The sequence below is a fragment of the Schistocerca serialis genome, chromosome 5 (genome assembly GCF_023864345.2).
Source record: "Schistocerca serialis cubense isolate TAMUIC-IGC-003099 chromosome 5, iqSchSeri2.2, whole genome shotgun sequence".
NCBI lineage: Eukaryota > Metazoa > Arthropoda > Insecta > Orthoptera > Acrididae > Schistocerca > Schistocerca serialis.
This window is the reverse complement of record NC_064642.1, coordinates 560,355,516-560,374,731: the sequence shown is the minus strand read 5'-3', so window position 1 is coordinate 560,374,731 and position 19,216 is coordinate 560,355,516. Positions and strand designations below refer to the sequence as shown.

At 38.8% G+C, this 19,216-nt stretch overlaps 1 protein-coding gene across 2 annotated transcripts in view; it reads left to right on the top strand.

Moving 5' to 3' along the window:
- LOC126481553 (tRNA-splicing endonuclease subunit Sen34) overlaps positions 1–17,481 on the top strand; it is a 60,767-nt gene extending 43,286 nt beyond the window's left edge. For both annotated transcript variants that reach the window (XM_050105391.1, XM_050105392.1), the window contains exons 4-5: positions 4,806–4,967; positions 17,201–17,481. In XM_050105391.1, the coding sequence (XP_049961348.1) occupies positions 4,806–4,967; positions 17,201–17,391 (353 nt within the window). In that variant the 3' untranslated portion in view covers positions 17,392–17,481. The remainder of the gene's footprint in view (positions 1–4,805; positions 4,968–17,200) is intronic.
- Positions 17,482–19,216: the final 1,735 nt, after the last annotated feature.

The following is a 19,216-nucleotide window of genomic DNA, read 5'->3' as shown; positions in this document are numbered from 1 at the left end:
GAAAAGGTCGAAATCGTGATATGGCATCCTGTTGTGACCAAATACAGTACAGTATGTTGCAACACTTTGGATCATGGTGTCAGACGAAATCCTCTTATGATGTTTTGATTCAGTTTGGCTGTCAGTTCAGTTTCCCGACTTGTGGCAATTTTGATAGATTTCTTCTAACCAGGAAAGGACCAAACATGTCCCAGTAGTTATCAGAGCATTGCCGTAATGAACTGTGTAGGGAAGAACCTGGGGCACACGGCCAACTGTCGTCTGGTCTTCATCTCAGAGATCAGGCAGTTCCTTTGCTGAGATGTCTATTAACTGTTGACAACTTGAACCTGCTGGAGACAGAAATCCAGCAAGCATTGGCTAGGGGTATTTTTGACATCAGTAAGACATACAACACTACTTGGAGGCACAGTATTCTCAGTCATCCACACCAGTGGGGCATTCGTGGCCAGCTCCATCTTCATTCATTCCTTTCTCTCAAGATGCCTTTTTTTCGTACAGAGTCAGTGACATGCTGTCAGATGGTTATGTGCAAGAGAATTGTGTTCACCAGGGCAGTGTTTCGTCACCCTCTTCAGTGTTTTGTCACCCTTTTTGCCATAGCCATTAATGGTATAATATCCACAGTAAGGAGTCTTCTCCAACACCACAGCAGCAAGTCATCAATTGCAACTTACAGTGAAGAGGCTGGAGTTGTGGGCTGCAAAGACTGGTTTTGCATTTTCTACGGAGATGTGTGTGTGTGTTCATTTTAATCTTTCTTGTTGTATTTTTAATTTACCTTTTGAAGACTCTGTGAGGTTTCTGGTTCTTATCTTTTCCTCCAAGCTGTTGTGTTTACCATATTTAAAGGATCCGAAGACAAGGGCCCAGAAGGCACTGAACATCCTGAAGTGTCTTAGCTATAAGCCTTGGGAACCGGGCATGCCATGTCTGCTCCAGTTTTATAGGGCCTTCATGTGATTACAGCTGTACTGTGGGTGGTCAGTGTACATGTCAGTGAGGCCTTCTTACCTGAAGATCATTGACACTATACACCATGAGGGAATGAGGCTGGCCACAGCCACCTACAAGACCAACCCTTTACCCAGTCTTTGCACTGAGGCTGGTGAACCACCACCTACCATCATGTGACAACTCATGTTGCATCAGGCGTGTACTTTCCTCACTACTCCCACTTTCCCAACATACAGCAGCATTGTTCATCCAGCTGTGGAGTACCTCTTTACCAATTGTCCACAGGCAGTAAGCCCATTTAGGATCCACGCAAAATGTGTGCCAGCCTCCCTTGATGTGGAGCATATATAAGTTCAAATATAGGATTTTAACTGACTGCCACCCTGGTTGCTGCAGAGGCCCAGAGTAATTTCCAGTTTAATGCATTACAGTAGAGATTGCAATCCTGCTTATGTTTTTAATAAAATATTTTCCAGCATTTTAAGTGAGCACCGCAACTATATAGTTGTATTCAGGGATGGGTATAAACAGGGGGATTCCGTTGGCTGCTCTGTTGTTTTCCCTGATTGTGTTCTCAAGATTCATTTCCCTCCAGACTTCACTGTCTTTGGTGCAGAACTGTGCATGATCATGAGGGCACTGGAGGTGATGAGATGCGCTGTGCCTCTTAAATTCCTCATCTGATCTCACCCCCCTGAGTGCCCTTCAGTCTTTGCAATGCTTGTACCCAGCTGATAAAGTAGTCCAGGGTATCCAGGATGCCCTTGCAAATTCTGGGGAAAGTCTTTCTGCTGGGTGCCAGGGCACTTAGGTACTGAGGGGAATGAAAAGGCAGATGTAGCAGCAAAGGAGGTGTTTCATGATACTCAGTTAGTTCAGTGTGCCCTCTTCTTGTATGGTAAGAGAGGCTGGAAGTAACAAACAGTAAGCTGCATGTAGTAAAACCTACTACACAGCCATCGTGTACCTCCTTCCAGCAATACAAGCAGGATGAGCTTCTTACTCATCTTTGCATAGGCCACAGCCCTGTGACACATGGCTTCTTGCTCCAGTGAGAGGACCCTCCAATGTGTTGTGCTTGCAGTGTACAGACCACTATGTGCCACATTTTACTAGACTGTTTTATTTTCAGACTAGAGGGCAGTGGAGATTTGCTGAATGATCTGCCCTCTATTTTAAATGACATTCAAATGAATGTGGTTATAGTTTTAAGGTTTTGTGATATATCCAACTGATTCCCTAATATTTTAGGGAGATGTTCTTAATATATTAACTGGGTGACTGGTTCACTCTTGTTTTTTGTAAGTGGTCAGCCAGTCACATTTCCCTGTGCTGTCCGTTATTTTCTTTGCAGCTATAGCACCTTTCAGCTTTCCTCCATTGTCTTATGGCATGCAATATGGTGTGATTATATAGGTCAGTGCAACTGAGGTGTGAGTGAGTTTCATTTTGTAGATTTACTCCCCACGGTGTGGCAACATTTTTAGCCCTTTTATTCACACCTGTTACTGCAAGAACACTGGTAACCTCACCACTGAGTACCCTTAAACTCTAACACACACACACACACACACACACACACACACACACACACACACACACACACACACCATTTACTAGGAGTAGAATAAAATTGTACCTCCATGTGTGACCACATTACCTGTTTTTGTCTAGCAAGGTGGTCCACATGATAATCAGATTTTGTAATTTTTTGTATTTTTGGTACATGGGAAACATCCTGGAGAAAATCGACTGCTAAGTTTTCCAACCATGTTTATTATGCTAAAATGAGGAGGTGGTAGAGTGCTTCCTCACAGCATGAAGCGGATTGGGGGGGGGGGGGGGGGGGGGGAGTTGGTAAGCTGGTTTTGATTCCAGGCTGATTCAAATTTTCAAACAAAGGTGCATATTCTATGAGCAGTTATGTGAAGCATAAAATACAAAAATATTTTGAAAAAACTACAAAATAATTTTTTTCTAATTGTATCATCTTGAATAACAACCAAGATTAACAACAAAGATAGATAATTAAGAATTTTTGTTTGCAATGAAAACTGGATTACAAACAAATGAACTAGTAGTGATGTATAAACACACTTCTGCTTGTTGACAAAAGTGAGAGCATGTGATAGACAGCCAAGTGCAAATTCATATCTGTATTAACATCTTTGCATCTCCAGGATGTTTTCCATTGTAGAACACGTCATTCAAATGCATGGTTGGTTGATGACAGTTTATGTACTGGTGATTAAGATTGGTGCGCTGCAGATACATTTTAAATGTGGTTTACTTTTAACCATGATCACAGGACCTTCATTACTTTGCATTTTGAATGAGGTTGGTGCACACAACTACAAGTGTCATCACGATAACAATTTTTTTTGTCAGCGTGACTGTTTTGAGTGTAATTTTCAAATCAAAGTATTGTAATAACTAGGTTTTTAATCATCCTGAGTTATTAGTGTGAAATAATGTAAAATATGTGGGAAATTTTGGCAGAACACCAAAAACTGACGTAAGACAAGGGCAGTTCAAACAGATAACTCATTTCAGCACAGAGCGATCAGATGTTGTCATATTCTTGCCTATATGAAGTCCATAATATAGTAGGTAAACAATATCAAACTGTAGGCTATAACTTGTGGAAGTTACAGTGGTTCAAGACTCATTTTGCCGTGAGTGGCATACTTACCCTCACAAATCTGTTGATTCAATTTTTGTAATGGGTTCCTGGCTAGAAGACTTAGTTTTGTACCTTACACTCCTACACCATCATAACTGATTTGATTTGATAACTTTCCTATCTGTTTAATATAGCCTTCAATATCATATTTTGTCTGTGAAATTGTAGTGACTATTATTTTTTCTCATTGTGTGTCTGAAAGTGTGATAGTAGTGTCCTAGACAATGACGTACTGGTACAAACAGCCCATGGTGATTTCATGTCTTGTGAATTTTCCTTATGCATTGTTTTGTTCTACTAAACAGGGGAGAAACAAAAAGGAAAGATATTACTTGTAAATATCATTTTTATTTTCCTTCTTGTTAATATGTGGAGTTGTCTTGTACAAGGTAAATAGTAGGAAATCATTTTCAATTTTTCAGTTTGTTCTTTTACTGTTAGACTTTGTGATACACTATAGCAGGTTTTCTGTAGCTTTAATATTATTAAATGAGATGGTTCAGTGGTTAATAAATTGGACTCATTTTCTAGAATAATTCCATATGTCTATCATAATTTAGACAAATACCATTACAGTTTTGTCAAAATGAATGTGACTAATTTATTTCCCCATTGTGTCTAACCAAGGTTACTGTCTACCTCTAGAAAAGTATGTTCTATGAGAAGTATTATTAAAGTGTGGTTGGTTCTCCATATTATTCAGATCACAACCAAAAAATACGTAGTGGCAGGATACAAACAAGAATGAACTTCATTTTGCTTTCAAAAGAATTAATATGTCAGCATGATTTGTTTTGTTTTTGTGAAGTGCCACTGGTTGTTCTACTACAGTGCAACTGTTGCACAAAGGAAACAGTGTATTAATTCAGATTTGTAAGTGATTTAACCAAGTAACATTCTATAATGTAAAATTTTTTATTCATTTTCCAGTATGGTGTTAAATGGGTGAGTCTTCTACATAAAAAATCTTACAAATCCCTTCAAAGCCTTTCAGTTTCAAGAGAGTTTTTGATAATTTTTGGGAACAAATAATGGATTTAAATATGACATAGATCTTGTGGAAGAAAATTAACCTCATTACCCTCAAAACAAGAGGAAAAAGACTAACACATACATAATGACATGCAAATTGAGTTAATTTCAAACCACTTTTTTTTTCTTTTAGTATATCCTTGGCTGAGGCAGGAAGATGCCTGCCCAGTAAGATGGGAATTCCCAAAATCACCATTGGATAAAATACGCTACAAAGTATTTAAGGATTTGTGGGACAAGGGTTACTACATGACCAGTGGTAAAAAGTTTGGTGGAGACTTTTTAGTGTATCGAGGTAAGGTAAATGAAAATTTTTGCCATTGTAAATCATACATTTTAGATTTGTTTCCTGATATAATTTTTACTTAAACGCAAATAGTTATTTGACATGTGATAGTACAGAACTCTGAGTAACATTTTTTCTGCACTTTTTTCATTGTCTGTGAACCTATTTCATGTTGAGACTGGCATTGAGAATATGAAATTCATTTGCAGAAAGATTAAAAAATTTCACCTCTTGCTATTTACTACAAACCTCCAAGGAAACACCACATTTCTACTGCAATTACTCCGCTTCTCTCCACCACCCCCCACCTGCTCCCTTCCTGCCCTCCACATCACCCCCCCCCCCCCACCCCCACCCCCTCCTGCCACCCAACTGGTTTTGAATTTAATGGTGTTAATCTGACTCTTGTGCAAAGATGTGTTCTTTTCCTCTTTATGTTACTTGTTAAACCTGGTATGACTTGTTTCTCTGACTATCTTATTATTTTTAGAAATGTATTAAAATGAAATAATAGACAAAGAAAGAAAGGCATCCCAAGGTCAATTGCATAAGGTAAAGTATTACAGTCTAAGAAAAAAAAAAGAAATGACATACCATGAAGTACATATCCAAGTGGAATGGAAATTTGTAGATGTGATGTACATATACACAAACAATTACAATTTCAGAAAAATTAGATAATTTGTTCAAGAGAAAGAACCTCACCAATTGAGTAAGTCAATAATATGGTGGTCCACCTCTGTCCATTATGCAAGCAGTCATTCGCCTTGGCATTGAGCGATAGAATTGTTGGATGCCCTCCTGAGGAATGTCGTGTCAAATTCTGTCCTCTTGGCACATTAGATCGTCAAAATTCTGAGCAGGCTGGAGGGCTCTCCCCATAATGCTCGTAACATTCTCAATTCGGGAGAGACCTGGCAACCTTGTTGGCCAAGGTGGGGTTTAGCAAGCAACAATACAACCAGTAGAAACTCTCACTATGTGCGGACGGGCATTATCTTACTGCAGTGTAAGCCCAGGATGGATTGCCATGAAGGGCAACAAAAAGGAACATAGAATATCATTGGCATACTGTTGTACTGTGAGGGTGCACATATCACAACTAGCAGGTCCTGGTATGAAATGAAATGGCACCCAAGACCATCGCCCCTGGTTGTCAGGCCATATGGCGGGCAACAGTCAGGATGTATCTCACCACTGTTCAGGATCTCTTCAGACTCGTCTTTGCTGGTCATTGGGGTTCAATTTGAAATGAGACTCATCACTGAAGACAATTCTACTCAAGTCAATGAGAGTCCAGGCCAGATGTGCCTGACACCACAACAGATGATTTTGTTGGTGTACAGAGGTCAATGGTAGTCGGTGCAAGGGGTGCTGGGAGTCGTCCTCCTCCCCCCCCCCCCCCCCCCTCCCCGTGAGTCACCTATTAATAGTCCTTATGGTTTTTAGAGTGTACTTTGGATGATAAGAGTGGAGGAATTACATGTGATGCCAAGTATAAAATCCCATTTTAAACTACCTTGGTACATCTCTTCGAGAACATATCAGAGAAGAAGAAAGGGGAAATTGTTGTCCATCCTCATTTATTGATTTAAGGTAGTCTTCTTTCCATATTTTGCCTCCAGTTGTTTAGATTTTTCACTAGAGGTTTTTTTTAATTTGTTCTTCGCATTGGTTAATTATTTCCCTTCACATTTTTCCTGATCTCTCCTCCTTTCATCTCACTCCCAACTTCAGGTTTTCAAATCTTTTTCTATTGTGGCACCTCATTGTTGGTTTCTCTCTTGCTCTGTCATCATGTTTTATATTAAGTTCCAGATGCCTTGTCCCCAAGATTCATGTAAATTCTCATTTCTTCTAATCTTTTCTTTTCACTTTTGTTGGATAAAAGAAACATTCTTTCAGAACAGTATTAATTCTGTCAAAAAAGAGTAACAGGCGATGACAGTATAAAAACTAAACAAAAATTATGTTACAAAGAAAAGAGAAAGAGGAATGTAATTGTAGACACGTGCAGGGACAAGGTAGCAAAAGCCAAATAGACTGGAAGTGTAAAAACAGTTTTAAAAATAAAAGACAGTAAAATGAAGTATTGGGGACTGGCTTCCAGGATAAAAAAGAGGTTATTTTGGAGAAATAAGATCAGTGACAGAAGGAAAACACTTAAAACCTGCCAAATCGACATGAGATGATAATTTATTCTCAGGTGTCGAAGAGTAAATTGAGCTTAATAAACTTCTTTGGCAGGTAGTCTGGTTCTAGTCAAACAATTCTTTGTTCCTTGTGTGGTTTGTGAGTTTGTGTCTACAAATCCAACAAAGTTTTAGGTTTCAGTTACCTGTCACGCATAGAAATTTTTTCATCGCTTATCACTTCTTTCACCTCTGTCAATGATTTGTAAATGTAGTGACTCCATGTTTCACTTTGGTTCAGTGTGAAATAAACTGTAGCACCCCTCCTGTAACTGGGTGAGTAAATCAATTCAAAGGTTGGAGGTAGGCAAGGGTATACCACCTCCAGGAGGATCATACCTAATAAAGTATAGTGTTGCTCCAACCAACCTGTGGGTTGATAACAGCTTTACCATCTATATACCAGAATGTATTATGATGACAATCAACTTTCAAATGTATTGGAGAAAACTAGAATTGACAGTTTGATATAAGAAAAGCTTGTTTAAAAATGATGGAGTCAAAAGTTATAAAGCATAATGTATTGTGAGATAACTTTGCAAGTTGAGTAAAACAGCATATGAATTATTGCTTGTATTGTGTAATACATTGATTTATTATGTACATATTTTTTAACATTGTACAATAGCAAACCTAATTGAGTAGGAGTATATCATCAGGAATCTCCACTAATATACTGCAGTGCTCTTGTCCTGGTCATCCCTGGTGTAAAGGCCTCTGAGATTGCAGTTTGTATTCACAAGTTGATGTGTGCAATTGATCAACCTCAGTGAGATAGAGTTTCTCTTTGCTTCTCTGCACAACACCGTGGAAGCTGTGTAGTTGTAATGTGTCAAGTAACAGAGTATGAAACATTCAGTGTACACCATCTTTCCAAGTTGTTTCCAATCATAGAAAGAAACGGGGCAATTGGTATTATGATACAATGACTAAGAAGGTGAAAACAACAGCAAACTGTATGGACTCCCAATTGGGGAGAAACAGTGTTCTCTCACATGACTGAGAAGCACTCAACCACCAGCTGAATGTCAAATGAGGTCATTCAAAGTACTGTGTGGAACATAACACAGGACCAGCAGCTGCACTCCTACCATTCACAAGATGTGCATGCATAACAGTGCTTTGTCACAAGGGTGAGGTGCCCTCAATCAAAGTACGGTCAGTTGCATGTCGGATGATGCTTATGCTTGATCCTGTGTGAGAAGTAATATAGGAACAGTAGCTATACCCTTACCATTCACAAGAAGTGCAAGCTGTAACTCCACTGACTTTGGGCTTGTGTTCTGGTCAGCAGTTGGCTGCTGCAGTGATGTATTGTCAGCCTGCCCTTTACTACCTATATATATGTCTCAGCTTAAGTTTGTTTCAGCAGAGAGGAAACGATCATTAGTCTTGTATGGGTTGTTAAGGATCACCATGCTGTGGTTGTGTAGAGCCTTGAACGAAGATTTGTAGGGAACTTGTCAAGCATGGTCTATGGGTGATTAATATAGTTATAATTGCTTCCACCTCACTTCACAGCTGCAGTATACACACTGTTTCTCTGAGTCTCCACATTGTTGCAAGCAGAGATGGGCATTATTTGAATAAATTTCTGTCCAAATAATTATTCAAATAAATAGATAATTCAAATTATTTTATTCACAAATAAATTATTTTGAGACAAAGGGATTATTACAATCTCCGAATGCAAATAATTTTTTTATTATTTTTAACACTGTTACATTGTCTCTGTTTACTTCTCGAACTGAACAGTGTCTTATAAACAATTTTGTTCTGGTTGCTTATCACAGTTTCAGTTTGATAAATAACTGTGCAAGATAACGACACGATTCTTGTCAGCTTCTGTGACCATCACATTGTAATTGTTAAAGTGAAACGTCTATCTCATCCAGAAATAATTGATGTAGGATACTGGAAATTAAATTGTAACCTTGATAAAGATGGAGTTCATTGTTCGTGGCAAATCGTGGGTTAAGCAGACACTGTTCTTCCGTAATGTTATTGCGTGGTGTAAGAATGTTGTAAAACCTGGTATTAGGAAACTATTTACACATGTTGCCTACAGGATTAATGAAATGAGGATAAGTAACATGGAGTACTGCTACTTTATCATGTATGAGCTGCAAGTACAAGTATTCAACTGGAAAGATCAAACAAGTGATTAAAAAAAATCATGAAGAAAATTTTAGAGCTGCAAGATAGTGAACTAGAAGGGAAAATTATCACTTTCAAGAATTACCAGACCATACGTTGGGTGTTTATCAACTCAAAGAGAATGGAAAAGGTGCAAACAGAGATATGGAAGTTATATACTGTATGCAGAAAGAAAACAAATGTACTAGTTGGATGGGCATTAAAGAACATTTCCAAAGATCGTATACAGGCAGCCATCTGAAGCTCTAAAAACTGCACAATTGCTCACAAAATTGTATGTCATATCTAACAAATGAAAGTATCATTATGTTGCCAGAACCAATATCTGAGGAAGAAATTGAAGACATAAATACTTTGCCAAAACACACAGCCCAGGAGCATATGGTGTCCCATATGAATCTTATAAATCCTTCTAGTCAGTTATTAAGAAAAGAGTTCATGGACGTAGCGAGAGAGAAACACCAATGCAGACACCTGTGCTTTGAAAAAGAACCCAGAATCTCCGTACTAGCTCCCAAGAAACTGATACCACAAAGAATAATGGATTTCATGCTGTTAACATTGGTATGCACAGACTCAAAAACAATTTCTCATGTCATTGTGTAGAGATTAAAGGGATACCTTTCAGAATCCTTGGGTTGAAACAAATGTGTATTGTACCTAAGAAAAGTATTATAGATGGAATTTGCTCCTCAAAGTCACGTTGGAGCATCAGGAACAAACACTAGGGCCATTGAACATCGATTTAGAGAAAGCTTATGATAAAAATCAGCCATCAGAATCTAAGGAGTGTGCTGCAGCACTTTAGGTTTCCACAAGAAAAATAGATTTACTGCTAGCAAATCAGTACTAAATGGTTTTCCAAGGTGCAAATCAATGGACTTCACATTAGCATTTCCTGCAAGGTTGCCCTTTGTCAAAGCTAACATTCCTTGTGTTTTTAGAACCATTAATCCCAACAATCAGCAGCTTCTTACCAGGATACTCTGTGAATGTGTATACCAATGATGTTAACATTATAATTCCGCAGTCCCCAAGACATTAAAAAAGTATCAGAAACAGTGGATGGTTGTAAAGAAGCAATGATAAAAACACAGTTCTTGTGACTAAATGAAAGTATTCGTCCCAAGCCACAGCCCTTCACCCAATGTGTTGAAATGGAAGTGCTAGGAGTGAAATGAAGGTATTAAAGTAAACAAGTTAATTTACATCAGGGGTAGAAAAAGTAAGAAGTGCCTTAACAGCAAAAAGCGCAAGAAAATTAAACATCATCTGTAGGATTGAATGTGTAAACATACCACATTTTGGATAGAGCCAATATGTTGAATAAATCATACGCATCAATAGAAACTATATCACACAAATCAAAAAGTACATAAGCTGGTTTATTCAGAAAGTTATGTTGTTTCAGGTAGCCTAGGAACAGCTGACAAAACCACCCAATTAAAGCAATTTCATCTTTAACAGACTGTGTGGCAGAAGTTCAGTCCTTGTAGTGAAAACCCTCATTAATATATTCAAACTACCAACTAGTCGGTCTTTCTTACTAAAGACTGGGTAGGATATTGTGACAGAAAACACAAGTAACAGGAAGGTGCCTGCAAATATAACATGTTCCTCACAAATCACAACATACGTTTTAGAGATGACTCACACTGTTAGGATCTACGTGACAAATAAAAGAATTGAAACCATTGAGAAATGGTCCATGTCCCCCCAGCAAATCAGGTGAAACACAAAGACTTAAACTGGGAGGTGGTCTGGTCCAATTCTGCAGACAAATCCCTAAGATCATTTATGAAGTAATTCTGTTATCTGTGTGACACCACAGGACAAAACTGACTAGTTATCCATACTGCCATTACTGTGGAATGGTTAACACTGCAATACACCAAACAGTAGGCTGCTCCAAAATTACAGGTCTGTGATAATGGGCAAAATTTAAATCAGCAAGCTTGATATCAACAACTAAACAAAATATGCAGCAAGAAAATAATTTACAGGAGCTTCATAGAATTTCCAATATCCAAGATAAGAACACATACATGGTTCATATATAGTTTTATAAACTATGCCTTCAGTGAGGGAGGAGTGTTTACAAACAACTCTAAATATCACATGATGAATGAAGAATGAGAAAGGTAAAAGCAAGTTTTTTTGCTGTTTCATAATCTCATTAGTTTTCTATTTCTTCTTAGTCATTTCAAGCACTAGGCCTATCAATTCATCACACAGTTTTCCTTGACTTCTCCCAGCTGGATTAAATCTTCTTACCTGGAGAGGTAATCTTTCTCTGTTATTCTTTCAAAATATGTTCATTACAGTTTGTTCTTTTTTTCTTGTTTTTACCATTTATATGACTCATTTAGATGCTTTATTTAAAGCCAGTGTAAGAGATTTGTAACACCTGTTGCTGAATAAATGCACTAGTTTCTATAATAATAATAATAATAATAATAAGAGAGAGAGAGAGAAGAAGAAGAAGAAGAAGAAGTAATACGTTCCAGAGCACAAAGCCATAGGTTTGGGGTTTGAGCCTCCATTGGTCCTTGGATGTTTTCTGTCACTTATTGCTTCTTTCACCAATAACAATTCAAAAAAAAGTTACAAATACAGTTGCACTACGTTTCAAGAGCACATACCAAACTATAGTTCCCTTACAACTGGTTCATAAGTTCGTTCAAAGGTCAGAAGAAGGCAACTGCGTACCATGTCCAATAAACGAATGCATTGCAGTGTTCGAAACCTCCGAGTTGAACAAAGCCTTACAGCATAACAAATGTAACATAAAAATTCTTTGCAGGCAAATGGCCTTAGCAGTTACACTATCAAAGCAGACCAATTCTACCTACTCTGGACTTCCCAGAACTTCAGCCACTCCGTCCACATAGCAGCATACAGACACTCTGTGTAACTAACCAAAAAAATGGCTCTGAGCACTATGGGACTCAACTGCTGTGGTCATAAGTCCCCTCGAACTTAGAACTACTTAAACCTAACTAACCTAAGGACATCACACACATCCATGCCCGAGGCAGGATTGGAACCTGCGACCGTAGCGGTCGTGCAGTTCCAGACTGTAGCGCCTTTAACCGCTCGGCCACTCCGGCCGGCCTGTAACTAATCAGACAAGACTCGAGTCTTCAGTACTTTGTGAATTGTACCAAGATTGCTGATGCTATTGGATATGCATATCTCATGTTCGTACTGGTAGAAAATTAGTGAACGAAGTAAGGGCTCTGTGGTGAGCAGCAATAACAACAACAGGCTTTAAATGTAAAGTCCCCTAAAACAGCATTAGCTGAAGTGCATTGCAAAATTATACAGAAACGTAATGCTTTATGGAATACTGCTGCACATCCAAAGTTGTTAGAAATAATTGAAAATTTGTAGTACTCTGAGTAAGCATTGCTTTACAAAATGGAATCGTTTTTTTGAACTAGTATATGTCTATGCGGTTACAAGGAGCTTTGAGATTGCAAAATATCGTAAGAGACACTGAGTTTGAGTACATAAAAGAGGTCATAATGTTGCAGCACACTGGTAACTTCCTATCGAGAAAGTGTCAAGAGAGTATTTCAGGACTACTTCTGTCTTTCGACAGCAAAGAGAGAGAACTATTGCAACACTGTCTTATCTGCAGTTTTAAAAAAAAGTTGTTCACCTGTATTGCTGCCGCTGACAAAGGGAGGCTTGCAATAAACTACAGACTTAAAATAGCCAAAGAAATTCCACAGATATCAGATTATATGTCTATAAAGGAGTTATGACAGAAAAAGATGATTTATTTTTCAGTTTCGATCTGGATTTTAAAAGTGAAGTAGACATGAAATCATGAGCAAGTAATCTGCCAGTAATTAGAGCTAATTAGAGCATAATTCAATGCTTTTTCAATATTTAGTGAAGCAGATCATATTCGAAAGTCTTATATCCTTATGCTCAAAAGCATTTATGGAACATGCTTTATTTTAATAAAAATCATCTAAAAATCACATAAACTTTGACTGAAAAAAATAGTTGTTCTGAAAACAGAACAACAAAAATTACATTTGTTTTAAAAATGACAAAGAATTGGGGCAATCATTGCCATTTATAACCCTTTTTATTTGCAGACAATGAAAAATGATTTTATTCACAAAAACGAACAATGTTCCAATAACTATATTTGTTAATCACAAATAACAAATAATAACTTTTAACTGTATTTATGATTTGAACAAATTTTGCTCAACTGTGGTTGCTAGATGTCACACTTTATATCTGTTCACATATGCGGTTGCAAAATCTTCATCCTGAGCACCTTTGTCAAATCACCCCTGAAAGGTGGCCACATCATTCCCCTGATCTGTCCCCACTTGATTGCACATAGTGGAGTTTTGTGTGTCAGCCACACATTGATGCTAAACAGGATCTGTCATGAATTCTGGCAACCTGTGACATTTTTCGAACAATGTTGAGGTTGATTTAATGGATGTGACAAAATTTTGTATGAGCATTCATGTCATCATAGAAGCTGGGTGATGCTACTCTGAATAACTGTTCTTAATGAATGCCTTGTTCAAGTTGTACAGATAAATAAAATTGTTACAGAAATGTTTCAACTCGATGATAAAAGTTCTTCGGTAGACTAAGAGTAAATTTGAAACTCTCATTTTTACTTTCAGAGCTTCCATTTAATCATATCCCAACTAGAGCTTCCTGTCTTAAATTGATACATTTGCCCTCCTCTATTATAACCATACACTGTACAGTTGAGTTACTGAGGGCTAGACAAGCACATAAGAAATAGTGAATTTCTGACGAGTCAAGTACTTTATTTTACCTATTTTGGTTGGAGAACACCATAGCTGTTTCTGTAAATTACACTGTAAGAAATACTGCAACCAGCCACAAGTTTTCTTTAAATAGTTTTATTATACCACGACTAGTTTCGGGCCTGAACCCATCATCAGTTGGCAGTGTTGACTTCTTGCAAGTTTTACATTTGTGTCTTCCTGAAAAGGTCTCCTGTACATATTATAATACAGAGGTTTGATTTTCTTTTGCAATCCATACCGATACCTGAACGATCCTTGATGATGGACTCACGTCCGAAATTAGTAATGTTATAATAAAATCATTTCAAGAAAACTTGTGGCTGGTTGCAGTATTTCCTACAGTGTAATCCATCAAGTACTGTTTCATATGGAGAGGTACTGATAATATTTTGAAGTCTGATTCAGACCTTGTTGAGTGGTAATAGTTGTTTCCTTAATACTAGTAGATGGTGAATTTGATATTCTGTTTAAGTATTTAAGTGTGCAGTGAATGTGGCAAAGCATTAAGTTTAGCATTCAATTAAAAAATCTCTCGCCCTCCTGCTGGTTAATTTTTAGATGCAAAATGGTGGCTACTGCCATCAAAGTAATGGAGGAAATTATTTGGCCTCAAAGCATACATAGGCAGATACATTTCTCTATAATTCCTTTTGCTACTTTTGATTGGTGCCTCTCTCTAACACCCGTCCTTCAGACAAATATGCAAGATGTTCTACCTACCTTTGTCACCAAACAACTCTTGCTATGTGAGCATGCATTATTTCTTATTAGTAAGCAGCAAACTTCCCAATTTTGGTATTAACAGCTCAGCAGTCAAACTTTGTACTTTATCCAGAAATGAAATGTATGTAGTACATTATGTAAGAGAAATTAACTAAGGCAATTGGGAGAACAAAAATGTTAATTATGTTTTATTGTCACCCAATGTGATGATACCCATTGTTTGAGTTCCAGTATAATACACTTTCTGTATTGACTCACTCATCATCAGTACTTCAAAAAATATTTTTCTTTAAATATTTTTTTCACCGTTGCTTTTCATTTATTAGTGTTAAACATCTCTAGATTGTGTCCACTCTCACATATAACTTCCTCCTGTCTTAAGTTCTAACCCATAATTTACTGACTATACAGAATATGCCAGGCAAATATGGCACTGGAAAATATATAATTTGCAAAATCTTCATCCTGAGCACCTTTGTCAAATCACTCCTAAAAGGTGGCCACATCATTCCCCTGATCTGTCCCCACTTGATTGCACATAGTGGAGTTTTGTGTGTCAGCCACACATTGACGCTAAACAGGATCTGTCGTGAATTCTGGCAACCTGTGACATTTTTCCCCCTAAGGTAAGTCTTTCTGCTCCCGGGATTGGAATGACTCCTTACCCTCTCCCTTAAAACCCACATCCTTTCGTCTTTCCCTCTCCTTCCCTCTTTCCTGACGAAGCAACCATTGGTTGTGAAAGCCAGAATTTTGTGTGTATGTGTGTGTGTGTGTGTTTGTGTTTCTATCGACCTGCCAGCACTTTCGTATGGTAGGTCACACACACACACACACACACACACACACACACACACACACACACACACACACACACACAGGGAAACATTCCACGCGGGAAAAATATTTAAAAACAAAGATGATGTGACTCACCATACGAAAGCGCTGGCAGGTCGATAGAAACACAAACAGACACATACATACACACAAAATTCAAGCTTTCGCAACAAACTGTTGCCTCATCAGGAAAGAGGGAAGGAGAGGGAAAGACGAAAGGAAGTGGGTTTTGAGGGAGAGGGTAAGGAGTCATTCCAATCCCGGGAGCGGAAAGACTTACCTTAGGGGGAAAAAAGGACGGGTATACACTTGCGCACACACACACACACACATATCCATCCACACATATACAGACACAAGCAGACATGTCTGTATATATATGTGTGTGTGTGTGTGTGTGTGTGTGTGTGTGTGTGTCGTCCATTTTTCCCCCTAAGGTGTTTCCGCTCCTGGGATTGGAATGACTCCTCACCCTCTCCCTTAAAACCCACTTCCTTTCGTCTTTCCCTCTCCTTCCCTCTTTCCTGATGAGGCAACAGTTTGTTGCGAAAGCTTGAATTTTGTGTGTCTGTGTGTTTCTATCGACCTGCCGGCGCTTCCGTATGGTAAGTCACATCATCTTTGTTTTTAAATATATTTTTCCCGCGTGGAATGTTTCCCTCTATTATATTGATTGTTTTTATATACAGATGATGTGACTTACCGAACGAAAGTGCTGGCAGGTCGATAGACACACAAACATACACACGAAATTCTACCTGTCCTTTTTTTCCCCCCTAAGGTAAGTCTTTCCGCTCCCGGGATTGGAATGACTCCTTACCCTCTCCCTTAAAACCCACATCCTTTCGCCTTTCCCTCTCCTTCCCTCTTTCCTGATGAGGCAACAGTTTGTTGTGAAAGCTGAATTTCGTGTGTTTGTTTGTTTGTGTGTATCGACCTGCCAGCACTGTCGTTCGGTAAGTCAAATCATCTGTTTTTTTTTTTTTTTTTTTTTTATAGTGAACTTCAAAATTTTAATTGAAAATGTTCCAATGAAATATTTGATATTATAAAACGAAAACAGGGGGAGGAAAGTACATGAACAGGATTCGATCACGGTGCCTCTAGTGTGATAGCCGTGAACCTTTACCACTGTGCTACACTGACTTGCTTGGAATATATGTAATGTTATGGGTATACAAAGCATGCAATGAACTTCAAAATCGATTTTCTAAAAAACCGGATAGCCAGATACTTAGGGTAAGTGCCTCTACAACATATTTGAAGCGCATCAAAATTCGTGATTTACAGTATGGAGGGTCCCCTTATCAGACAATCCATTGAGTTTATAAAAACTGGAATTTTATCACTATATTTTTTCCTCCGGTTATAAGAACACTAAAGCTATCATAATCTGTTTTTTAAAAAAGTACACAGCATTGCACAGAAGGAACCAACCATTTTTTTAAGTGTCCAAATAAAACAATGTAAAATGTCTTTTGATTTTGTCAAAGAATAATTTATTTATTTGTTGCAGGCGACCCACTTAAATTTCACGCACATTTTCTCATTTTGTGCAAGGAACGAGAATGTTCAATCTCTCTCTATGAATTTATAACCTTTGGAAGACTGGGAACTAATGTCAGAAAGAGGGCTGTGATTGCCACTCTGTCCGAAGATGGAGACCTCATTTATCAGTCGGTAAAATGGAGAGACAGACAGAGATAGTATGGTGTGTTGCTTTGTGCAGTATGTTTCAGACAGTTATTGTAACAATTATAAAACACATTGTAAATAAATTATTATTACTGAAAGCCAGAGCTAAACTTTCTTATTTATCATGTTACTACTTACATTTTGTTATCGCTTTTTACCACAAAAAGGAACAACATATATGATTCTCATTTACATAAAATAATTGTAGTTGACAGGTGTATTAATTTACACATTTGCTTAAGAATTTTTTTATTTATTTTATATATATATATATATATATATATATATATATATATATATATATTCCACGTGGGAAAAATATATCTAAAAACAAAGATGATGTGACTTACCAAACGAAAGCGCTGGCACGTCGATAGACATACAAACATACACACAAAATTCTAGCTTTCGCAACAAACTGTTGCCTCATCAGGAAAGAGGGATGGAGAGGGAAAGACGAAAGGATGTGGGTTTTAAGGGAGAGGGTAAGGAGTCATTCCAATCCCGGGAGCGGAAAGACTTACCTTAGGGGGAAAAAAGGACGGGTATACACTCGCACACACACACACATATCCATCCACACATATACAGACACAAGCAGACATATTTAAAGACAAAAAGAGTGTGTGTGTGTCTATATATATATATAAAATGGAAGGAAACATTCCACGTGGGAAAAAATATATATAAAAACAAAGATGAGGTGACTTACCGAACAAAAGCGCTGGCAGGTCGATAGACACACAAACAAACACAAACACACACACAAAATTCAAGCTTTCGCAACAAACTGTTGCCTCATCAGGAAAGAGGGAAGGAGAGGGGAAGACGAAAGGAAGTAAGTGGGTTTTAAGGGAGAGGGTAAGGAGTCATTCCAATCCCGGGAGCGGAAAGACTCACCTAAGTGTGTATATATATATATATATATATATATATATATATATATATATATATATATATATATATATATATATTTTTTTTTACACACTCCTGGAAATGGAAAAAAGAACACATTGACACCGGTGTGTCAGACCCACCATACTTGCTCCGGACACTGCGAGAGGGCTGTACAAGCAATGATCACACGCACGGCACAGCGGACACACCAGGAACCGCGGTGTTGGCCGTCGAATGGCGCTAGCTGCGCAGCATTTGTGCACCGCCGCCCTCCGTGTCAGCCAGTTTGCCGTGGCATACGGAGCTTCATCGCAGTCTTTAACACTGGTAGCATGCCGCGACAGCGTGGACGTGAACCGTATGTGCAGTTGACGGACTTTGAGCGAGGGCGTATAGTGGGCATGCGGGAGGCCGGGTGGACGTACCGCCGAATTGCTCAACACGTGGGGCGTGAGGTCTCCACAGTACATCGATGTTGTCGCCAGTGGTTGGCGGAAGGTGCACGTGCCCGTCGACCTGGGACCGGACCGCAGCAATGCACGGATGCACGCCAAGACCGTAGGATCCTACGCAGTGCCGTAGGGGACCGCACCGCCACTTCCCAGCAAATAAGGGACACTGTTGCTCCTGGGGTATCGGTGAGGACCATTCGCAACCGTCTCCATGAAGCTGGGCTACGGTCCCGCACACCGTTAGGCCGTCTTCCGCTCACGCTGCAACATCGTGCAGCCCGCCTCCAGTGGTGTCGCGATAGGCGTGAATGGAGGGACGAATGGAGACGTGTCGTCTTCAGCGATGAGAGTCGCTTCTGCCTTGGTGCCAATGATGGTCGTATGCGTGTTTGGCGCCGTGCAGGTGAGCGCCACAATCAGGACTGCATACGACCGAGGCACACAGGGCCAACACCCGGCATCATGGTGTGGGGAGCGATCTCCTACAC